The sequence below is a fragment of the Coenobita brevimanus genome, chromosome 97, assembly GCF_032717465.1.
Source record: "Coenobita brevimanus isolate Jiangsu-jjx chromosome 97, ASM3271746v2, whole genome shotgun sequence".
Lineage (NCBI taxonomy): Eukaryota > Metazoa > Arthropoda > Malacostraca > Decapoda > Coenobitidae > Coenobita > Coenobita brevimanus.
In genome coordinates, this window is record NC_137050.1 from 9,896,537 (window position 1) to 9,907,975 (window position 11,439).

General features: G+C 40.2%; 1 protein-coding gene across 1 annotated transcript; it reads left to right on the forward strand.

Moving 5' to 3' along the window:
• Positions 1 to 2,735: 2,735 nt before the first annotated feature.
• Positions 2,736 to 11,193, forward strand: LOC145413820 (uncharacterized). Its single transcript, XM_080283482.1, has 8 exons — positions 2,736 to 2,837; positions 3,886 to 4,091; positions 6,824 to 7,044; positions 7,573 to 7,734; positions 8,494 to 8,657; positions 8,974 to 9,177; positions 9,661 to 9,828; positions 10,925 to 11,193. The coding sequence occupies exons 1-8, from the start codon at positions 2,744 to 2,746 to the stop codon at positions 11,191 to 11,193; spliced, it is 1,488 nt and encodes a 495-aa protein (XP_080139608.1). The 5' UTR covers positions 2,736 to 2,743.
• The last annotated feature ends 246 nt before the right edge of the window (positions 11,194 to 11,439 follow it).

An 11,439-nucleotide genomic window follows, 5' to 3' on the forward strand; every position in this document is an offset into this window, starting at 1 on the left:
GATGGCATTATATTGAGTGACGAGGCTAATGGTTTCCTGTAAGCCAGGAAACCATTTACAACGCTGCAATATAACCTTATAACCTACTCAGACGTGTTCCCTACGTGTCAGCAAGTAGGCTGGTGGAGGGTTAGTGCCTCTCCTCGCAAACCAACTAACTCAGAGACAAACAGCCACCCCTTACGGAATTTTGGCGTTTGGTTATAGATGGGTAGATAAAATGTGACTCCTTCCACAAGGTTTAGTCTGCGTTGGATAAAATCTGTAAGTTGACCTTGCCATATGATCTTGACCTTTGAGCAGCTGTTCTAGAAAACTAATAGGCCAACTTCTTGGGTGATTCTCAACTCATTCATTAGGTTTGATGCAAATCATATCAAACCTATTTTAGTTATTTTGTTCACACTGAGACACAGGTCGAGTTTTGACGCTGTCCGGTGACTTTTGACCAATTGTTCTAAAAATTCAGTAATTTCATTCTTGCCTGATCTTTAACCCTTCCACCATGTTCCACCACGTTTCGTTCAAATCAGATCAAGACTGTTTGAGCTGACCTTGCCCTGTGACCTTACCATTTGACCTTTCCCTGTGACTTGCTGACCAATTGTCCTGAAAATCGAGTACTCTTAATCTTGCCTTGTCTTCAACCCACAAAGTTTAGTCAAAATCGGATATAAACTGTTTAACTTGCCCTTACCCCACGACCTTGACCTTTTTACTATTGTTCAAGGAAGCAATAGATTTTCCGTGGCTGACATTCAAGTTTCCACCAAGATTGGTTAAACTCAGGTCAGAACTGCTTGAGTTGTGTTTACACACACACACACACACACACACACACACACACACACACACACACACACACACACACACACACACACACACACACACACACACACACACACACACACACACACACACACACACACACACACACACACACACACACACACACACACACACACACACACACGACGCTCAAAACATAACACCCGCTGTCGCTTCCCGAGCACGATTTAGGAAATTATTTACAGTTTTAAAGAGAGTCAACGGCAGCAGTGATAATACAATATAAAGGCAAACATGGACAATATGATGATGATGATGATGATGATGATGATGATGATGATTTTTGATGATGATGATGATGATTTTTGATGATAATGATGATGATGATGATGATGGTCGTGGTGGTGGTGAAAGAAACCTGTTGTAACGTACTTGAGTAAAGTAGGCGTGCTATCATTACAATCCCACCAAAAACAGGCCGCACCTCCATTCAATCGCCATTCAATCTTTCCAATACATAGATTGGTATGTACCTTCCAGTTTCAACATTTCTCCTTGACTCATCATCCTTACACCGCTTCGTAGAACTGGATTGCAGCAAGAGAAAATTCTATCATCTGTTGACTGGGCAGACATCCAACGTTGTCGCTGCAGATACTGTGTCGTGCTGTTGATGAGTGAAGAAATTGCCGCATTCTTCACTAGCGGATGTACCCGGCGTTGTCGAGTACAGAACTACAGTTGTTGACAAAAATTATCACCACTACCACGTTGATCACTACAACCACTGCTATCATCAATTCAGCGTTTCATCGTTCCAGGTAAAAGAACTAAGGATTGAGGTTTGTGTATACGAAAATGCTCTGTTATGAGTCCAAAAGCAAGTAGCTAATATGTTGGCCACAGTGTCCGGTTTGATGTACATAGTGTGTCAGCCTTAGTAAATGAAGGAAATAATTCTGTGCATTCCAAATTCTTCACAAAGAAGCCTAAATCGAAATGGCATGTGTTCACCAAAATATTATACAGTATTTGGTCAGCGTCAACCTGGATGTAGCAGATGGTCTTGTAATTTGGACGTGATAGATAACATCATATATTTATGAACACGAACATTCACGATTCTAGAAGCAAGAAGCTTTTGTTTACCAACATATCACACTAATGAGTAGGTGGACATTCAGAAGCACAAAACAAATACTGTGCTCTATGTTCATCACAACGACCAGTTTGGTTCCAGTCTCGATTTTTATATATGACTGGCTCAGGAGCCTTGGCGTGACCAGTGCTATATACACACGCAAAAAGGGCACACGCACATGCACAAACACACCAACACCCACATGCACAAACACGCACACCCACACAAACTTTGCTGCATATTTGTATAATACTCAGTACTTAATCAGGCGATAATGAAGTAACGTAAGTAAACATAATCATTATTATTATTTTTTGCATTTTATTAGCTACTGGTATGATCGTACTGTGAATGTGTATGTCGGAGCTAGAACTCTGGTGATCTTTTCAAAGGTAAGATGGGAAGTGGCTCGAGGAACAGACTTGTAGTGGAAGTTTTGACTTCGATTGTACTAGTAGCCTGAGGAGGCCCACGATGTTCTTTTTTTCAGGGTGAAGCGTGGAAAGGGGTGTGAGGAAACGGGTGTGAGGTATGGAAGAGTAGAGAAGGGAAAGACTAGGACCGCAACTGCACCGGAAGTCTTTGTCGGAAGGGTGTATTCTGTCAGGGTAGGTAGAGGAAGGGGCAAGGCAATGGACGAGAGGAGCAGACGTATAGAGGAATGTTTGACTGGAACTGCTTCTGGAGTCATTGTCGGAACTACTGAAGTATGACAGTTTTGTTGTTTTTCAGGTTGCGGTGAGGAAGGGACGTGAAATAAAAAGTAAGAGAAGTGAGGAAGGAGTGTGAGAAGGTGGACATCTTTTAGGCGTGATGAAGGTGCCCAGCGATGTCAAACGATTCATCCGCGATCTTTTTAACCCCAAACTCATGGTTATTAAAGCGCTCTACTTCTGCCTCCTAGCAGGTAGTGAAGTATGAATTTCTCTCTCTCTCTCTCAGTATATATATATATATATATATATATATATATACTGTATATTGTACGTATATGCCTATATCTATCTATCTATCTAATATATATATATACTGTATATTGTATGTATAGGCCTATATCTATCTAATATATATATATATATATATATATATATATATATATATATATATATATATATATATATATATATATATATATATATATATATATCTGTCTATCTATCTATCTCAGAGATTGTAACATTGCTTACTCATACATGTTTACGTATGTTAGTCATACGATACTTACCGCATGTAGGCTTGTTGACTTTGTTCATATTTAATCTTGTTGATTCACATAATTATAAACTTGTACATTTTGGCGCTTGATGACCCAGTGGTTAGAATGCACCAGGTGGACTGACGGCCTTGCCATGCACGTCGGTTCGAATCTGATGTGATGTAAGTTTTCGATCATGGCGAGTAGCTCTGTCATCGGACTGAAGACTTTAATATACCATCTATTCTCATCAGCCCCTCACTGACAGGTGTGGTGCTGGTGTGGCTTTAGTTTGTGGATGATAAGCAATCTCGATAAACATTTCATTGCTATTCCATGTGCTGTGACCCAGTCCCACTAAACTCGTCTTCTCCCCTTCCGTGCAGGCGTGAAATAGCCCTAAATACTGAAGGGTTGATACTGCATCTATTTTTCCGTAAGCCCATATATTCTGCCCGGACAGTTGTGGTAGAGGCCCTATAGTTCAATCTCTTTAACATGGTCGAGATTTATGTCCTTTTGCAACCTACTTCCCGTAGCTCAGTGTTAACAGAAGAAAATACTGCGAACCTACCTGTACATATTTTCTGCAGTACTTCATGATTAGCATCATATTCTATTGTTAATCTCTTATTATATATCAGCATTCAAAATGGAGAGACAACAATTTTACGCTTAGTTTAAGTGAACAGAGTATACGTATTTGAAGGGATATTATTGCATCTATCTTGCCCTAACCTCACCTGGTTCACCCTGACAGGTGTTGTGCTCCTATGGCCCCAGTTCACTATCCACCAGCAGCACCTGGGCCTCACCACCTACCAGACTGGAGTGGTCAGCGCCGCCATGGCATCCGTTGCCATCATCGTTCCTATCCTCGCGGGCCTCGTCGGCGACAAACTGGGCGACTATAAGGTGTGGAGAGACGGCAAGGGTACCAGATTAGGTGTGGGTGGCGTGGTGTGGGTGTGGTGTGGTGTAGTATGGGTATGTGGTGATGTGGTGTGGTTGAGGCCAGGGACTAAACAGGACGGAACTGGTGTGCACCTCATATTGTTTGGTCTCCTTACTATGGTATATATAATGTGGTAGGCCCCCAGCACCCATAGTGGTAAACAATATATCTATCTATCTATCTATCTATCTATCTATATATATATATATATATATATATATATATATATATATATATATATATATATATATATATATAAAATATCGAACGAATTTATTGTTGCTAATTCCAGATGCATGCAATGAGCTGTAAGATACCATAACTGTAAGAGACCCTGAAGATCCAGAGGACTTTATGAATTTAGCGCAAATATAAGTACAGTACTGTATTTATCATTTATTTGTTCCCGAAGATACTTTCACAGCATCGGTAACTGTAGCACTGGGTATTGATACCTGGATATATTTACCAGTCTTTCTTTGAGAAGTCTTCATTCTGGAATTTGCACAACAACGTTAGTTATCGACTTCCCATACGCCCTCACACGTCACCATTTGGCCACTGTTACTGTATTGTTATGCTAGAGTAGCGTCATTCAAAACAGGGTTCGTATAGATAAAGGATCCCGAAGAGTACTTAATCTCCCATAACGCTTAACTACTGTTTTACTTTTTATTTGTTTTTACATTTTATATTTATTCTAAAGATCGTCAGATGTTTAATAGCTGCTTGAGTGAAGAAGTATAAACAAGCACTCACGTACACAAATGGGGAAAGTTCATGAATAGGGTCCCAGTTGTGGTTGTGAGGGAGACATAGTGGCAGGTCTTAATGAACAATGGAAATAGTCATAGTTAAATGTTGTTCTTCAGATAATCCTGCAGCAAAAGACATTAGACCTTACGTGCCTCCAAAATGTTGTCCACCCACCCTTTCGATCGTCACTCCTGTCCCCTTCACTATCATGACTTTTTTTAGTTATCGGCAGTTACAGACTATTTTTATTTACCTTTGGCGGGTCTCCTAATGGTGAAAAGTTAATGAAGGCGGTACTGTATGTAAATCACTATTTCCAAAGTCTCCCTTAAGCTTAATATAGGCCTAATCGTCAGAAGATAACAAGCACAAAATGAAAAAATACGTCATAGCAGTGAAGGAATTAACACTAACAACATGATTAACATCCATTCCTATTTTACCTCTTTAAACGTGTAAGGGTCCAAGGCTAACCTACCGTTGCCCAGTTCTGTGGAGGGTAGATGGCCAGCCTACTTCCCTTGGTGGCATTGTATGACAGTACAGCTCATTAAACTCACGGGAATCCAACCTACAGAATGACGTTACTTCGACTGGGGCGTTCAGTCCACCAGACCACTGGGCACGCTTAGTACGAGGGTATTCCCATTGCTCGTGTTGTTGTGTGTCCCGGGCTTATCACGCAAACCCGGTGGACTGCAGAATTAAGTTGCCTTTCTCCTGCAGTTCCCCATGCTCCTTTCAGGGTGTAGGGGAGCGCGCGCTCACGCTCTCTCTCTCTCTCTCTCTCTCTCTCTCTCTCTCACACACACACACACACACACACACACACACACACACACACACACACACACACACACACACACACACACCTAAGCTTTCATTAATTTAAATTTTCTCACATTATTCATTCTGTCACAGCTTGTTTTTTTTTTGTTTTTTTTTACATTTCTCGGCAAAGGTGGTATGAAAGTTCATTTCCTTACGTTGTTAATGACTTTATCTCATTTTTGTGATTTAAATAATGCAATATTTTGATAGAGAGAGAGAGAGAGAGAGAGAGAGAGAGAGAGAGAGAGAGAGAGAGAGAAGAGCGCCATCACATCATCGTACTGAAGAGGAAAAAGCTGAAATGTGGTAGCGTGGTGGTCAAAGGCGCCAGTCAGGGTTATAACTTACGAGAGATCTGGAGGTAGTTTTCCACCATATAAAGTCACCAGGAGCGTCGGCCGGTCATTTACCCTTACGAAATTATCTGGACTACGACTAGCCTAGCCTCGGGCCCCTACACCTTGTAAGTACTAAGATGGCGCAATTTTTACTCTTTATTCCCTTTACTTCCAGACGACTTTATTCAACAAATTCTGTCATTTATTAGGCTAGAGATTATTCCATTAACACTTTTAGTACGATTTTTAGTACGATTTTTTTTTTTTTTCTGATTCCCACTATAGCCATTTTATTTTTACATGACCCAGATGTTTCACTCTTTTGCAGATTGTGTTACGTAGGTCAATAGACGAAATTGACAACGGTATGTTTACATCCTATTCATAGCAATTCTTCGTGACTAATATCACATTGGAGTCGTATAGTACAACTCAGTGTTCAAAATAAGATGTCGCAGTTTGAGGCCAGATTAGAGTAAAAGGGGTATACCCCCAGACGCATTTATTCAAATTAGGAAGGATTTCTCGTATGGATGGGTTCTACTGTATGAATGTTACATTATCCTTCCACAGAATCCCCTCAGTGTCTCGTATGGAAGGAGTCCATTGTATTGTTCTCTGTCCACTTTTAATTGGCGCAGAACTCATCCTTCTGTCTTTTCTGCTGAGCTGTAGCGGGAAATGTGCCGTGAAAAAGATTTAGAGCCGTAGTATCGTCGTACTCTGCTATTGAGCTACGAGGAAACGGCTACAAAAAGACGAAAATCTCCTGCAAGTGAAGATGAACATACCACTTATAACAAAATTTGCGTTCACAGAAGTGCCACTGTGTGATCACACTGCTGACGGGTGTATTGGCGTGCTTGTTTACAATCGTACCAAGTGCCAGGATCACCACCACACCCACTAACATCACCACAGTCACCACTTACAACGTCACTAGCACCACAGCTACCACCGTCGCATCTGGAACTAGCGTGGACCCTGAAGCCCTGTCTGTAACGTTTATGGTGTATTTGGTTGTACGCGTCACGTATGGGTAAGTTATGAAACAAGTATCGTGTGCATATCAGAATGTCTGGTGTTCTCTCATATACTGTATATATATATATATATATATATATATATATATATATATATATATATATATATATATATATATATATGTATGTATGTATGTATGTATATTATAAACTGCAGTATATATATTGTAATATATTGTAGTGTTCAGTAACCGAAGTGCCATTATTTATTGTGGTCGTTTGTAATAAATAGCTATCAAGCGAAAACTCTACTCGAATTTAACCAGATCATCTTACCTAACCTAATTTAATGTATAACCGAATCTCACCTGACCTTACCTAATAATGCAGGAGATGAATCTAACCTACCTTATGGTAGGATTAAGTATTCTTATCCACTATAGTCATCCACTAAATTCACGTCTACTTTCAGACAGTAATATTTGTATTAGTTGTTCCATCAGTTTGATGGTGGCAGTAATTTGATAGATTAAATAACTTACAGTAATGTTCCACCTCATTATTAATGACCTTTCCCTGGCCAGGGCCCTGCAGACTGTAAGCTACATGTTGTTTGAGGCGGCGGTGATGGCCCACTCTCAGAATGACGGGGTGGACTATGGGTTCCAGCGGGCCTGGGGCACCCTGGGGGTCATTATTAGCTCATACCTCAGTGGTCAACTCGTCCAAGCCACTGGAGGCTTCAGGTAAGGAACATGGTCCTGCAGGAGGCTTAGGAGGCTCTTGGTAGTGTGCCGTAACATCATCACCTTCATTTTTCTCCATGAAATGGCAAATGTCCAGTGAAAATACATATTCCTAAACTATTGTTGAAGTTTGCAGTATAATTCTGAATTATGGGAGAGAGATAGTGACTGAAGGGATCTGAATAAAGTGCTTGTGTATATATATATATATATATATATATATATATATATATATATATATATATATATACAGTATATATTCTGTATATATATATATATATATATATATATATATATATATATATACAGTATATATTCTGTATATATATATATATATATATACAGTATATATTCTGTATATATATATATATATATATATATATATATATATATATATATATATATATATATATATTTATACTATATATATGTACATAAATATATATACTGTATATATTCTGTATATATATATATATATATATATATATATATATATATATATATATATATATATACTGTATATATATATATGTATATATGTACATACAGTACATATATGTACATACGTACGTACATAAGTCCGTACATATATGCATGCTCGCTCGTCGAACAGAACTGTACATGTCCTGAAGTACGGGCGCAGTAAGTGTAAAAATGTTAACAAGGTAAAAGCAAAAACCAAAGCAGGAAAGGTGAGAGAGATTGATCGACATCTGAATACTATACTCGTAGCTTATAACTGTATCCCTTGATGGGCAGCTTGTTGTTCTACGTTTCGGCGGGGCTGCAGATGGTGTCAGCAGGTCTGGTGCTGCTGTTGGGGCTTGAGTTCAAGCTGCCGGCACAGAGGCTTACCAGGGACATCATCACGCAGATACTCCGTGCTGAGGTCATCATGTTCTTTGCTGCAATGTTGGCATCAGGTCAGTCCACGGGAATTCAGTGATGTCTATCAAAGTGCCAGATGAAATTACAACAGTTGAATTCTACGACATTTAATAAGTTAGGTATGTAATTTTTTTTCCATTGGAAAAGAAAATGAATATGGCTGTAACATCATGCTAAAGCAAGATATCCTTGACACTTTGAGTGAGTTGCTGGCACAGATGAGGAAGGGACTGAATTTTGCAATCCAGGAAGGATTAAATAGGGTTGGCAACTTTTAAAGTATTTGCATAGTATTCTTGCCAGGAAACTTAAAATGGACTGAATGCTATTTGTTCACTTGTCTTCCCCCAGGTGTGTTCTTTGGTTACCTGGAGACATTCATGTACCGCTACCTGTTTTCCCTTGGTGCCTCCCCCGTCCTGATCGGCCTGACAGTGACCGTAGGGGCGCCATTTGAGCTGGTCCTAACACTGCTGACGTCATTCCTTGTGCGCCACCTGGGCCACGCACCTCTCATCATGTTAGGCATCTTTGCACATTCCGTTAGACTGGTTGGTCAGTTCACACTTCCAGTTCTGTATGTTGTTGGAATACATTGCCGATATTCAAATTCATCTGTATAAACTATCAAGTAATTATTTTATTTATCCATTTAGATGAAAGCAAAAGACTATACACATCCCCCTGGCCAAATTCACCGTCTCTGTACCCATAGCTCTTCACGGTCAGATCAATATTTCTGTCACTCATGTTTGTGCCTGTCGCGAACTTTAATTCTAAGAATTATTTTTACCTTCTGTGTTTCGTGTCAGTATTCATTCGTATTTTCTGTGTTAAGTGTCAGTGATTATTCATATCTTCTGTGTTGCACGTCAGTAATTATTCATACCTTCTGTGTTACGTGTCAGTAATCATTCATGCCTTCTGTGTTGCGCGTCAGTAATTATTCATACCTTCTGTGATGCGTATCAGTAATTAATTATTACCTTCTATGTTGCGTGTCTGTAATTATTCATTACCTTCTGTGTTCGATGTCAGGTTTCAGTCTGTTGGAGGACCCGTGGTGGGTGCTACCGCTGGAGGTGCTGGAGTCTGTGGCTAATGGTGTGCTGGCCACGGCTGCTGTCATGTACTGCACGGCACTTTTCACACTCCAGACCCTCGCTTCATTCAAGGGCATCCACGCCGTCGTGTACATTGGTGTCGGTACGTTTCTTTCCGTAGTATAATCAGAGGAGTGGTTGGGGTGGCACTGGTTACCCTTGAAATGTGTTTGTCTACCCCACTGGCCACACCAAATTTTTGGAAGAATACGACTGAACCCTTCATTATTAGATTTTCTCACTCATTTTTGTTTAAGACCTTCCTAAGCTTCCTGTGCCTTTAGATAGAAGTCAGTCATTCTCAAATGCAGGGTGTTCATTTACTGTACCCCATTTGTCTCATAGCTGGCTGATTCTCGTGTGTTGTAGTTGTAGGGACGGCTCAGTCAGAGTTTTCAGCTTCCCATAAACCTGTTCATGGTTTATAATATCTGACTTTTTGCGTCGACATGTTTCATTGTTTAACAGAAATCTGACAAAATAACCAAGATGTCTGTGCTTCTTACACCACCTGGTCGAGTCTCCATGCAATGCACACAAAATATAAGGAGACTTTACATTTATCACTCTGTATATATCATTTTGTCAGTTAACTTTAGACTTTCATTTTGTTTAATGGAGACTTTTTAATCCTAATATGATAAAAAGCAGCCCCTAAGCCGAATATAATCGGTTGGCAGTGTAAAGACCTAGTTTACCGGTTGCCAGATTAAATTAGTCAAGATTTCTGTCATCATCAGAGGGTTGAAAATGATTTTTTTTTTTAATTGTCTATGATAGATTTGCCACAAACACTATAGAGCCTGTGTTAATTTGTAGAGAAGGGGAGGTTAATGGGTGTTATTTATGACATGATTACATTACCGCTGGTTAGAATCTCTGAGTATGCAAGGCAGATATTTGTGGGACTCAGTTGTGGTGTTCTCTTCAGTACTCCTCCATAAACCCATGACCATGCCACGAAAACATCTTTGTTGTTGCTTATACACAGCACTTCCTAAGACTTTCCAGTCTTAAACGCAGTGAATAAGTAACAGGCGTACCCATGTTGGTAGCATCAGTTGGTACTCAATAACTCCATTTTTGACGCAATATGTAAATAAGAACAAATGGACCACTAGTCTAGTTAGATACATAAATAATACAGTCAAAGGCATGGAAGGCTGTACAACATTCACTTACATCACATTTATCCTCAGGTCAGCTTTTGGGTGCGATGGTGGGTGCTGAGGTAAGGGAGGCAGTTGGGGACGTGATCACCTTCAGAGTGTTGGCAGGTGTCGCCCTCGCCACCAGCATCACCTACTGCTGTGCCTTCTACACCCTGGTCAGGTGTAGATCGGGTAGCATTACCACCATCATACCTGCTGACAAACCCACCTCAAACACCAACAGCAGTAAAAGTGTACCTTCGTCACAAGAAAAAACTGGCATTGATAACCCCGCGTGCATTGAGCATGGCAGTTAAGTCGCTGTCACACGGGCCAGTCTGCGGTGGAACAAACGCCAGTGGCATGACCATATGTTGTGGATTTAGAGGGTTTTCACTGTCACCATCAACTTCCGGAAGTCTTGGATGAACGACCATGTTGGAGGCATATGAGGTATATAAACATTCTAGTGCAGTACACAGCAGTATATGAGTCAGTAGTCTCCGTGTAGATATTGGACCGACACTTCCATTACCTGAAGAAAAAAAAAAAAATGTAGCTCC

Bases quoted from the DNA above. Each gene is read 5' to 3' on its own strand.
- LOC145413820 (XM_080283482.1), top strand. From the start codon at position 2,744: ATGAAGGTGCCCAGCGATGTCAAACGATTCATCCGCGATCTTTTTAAC. The intron at 2,838-3,885 runs GTAGTGAAGTAT...TCACCCTGACAG, and splicing joins CTACTTCTGCCTCCTAGCAG to GTGTTGTGCTCCTATGGCCC. The intron at 4,092-6,823 runs GTGTGGTGTGGT...TTGCGTTCACAG, and splicing joins GTGTGGGTGGCGTGGTGTGG to AAGTGCCACTGTGTGATCAC.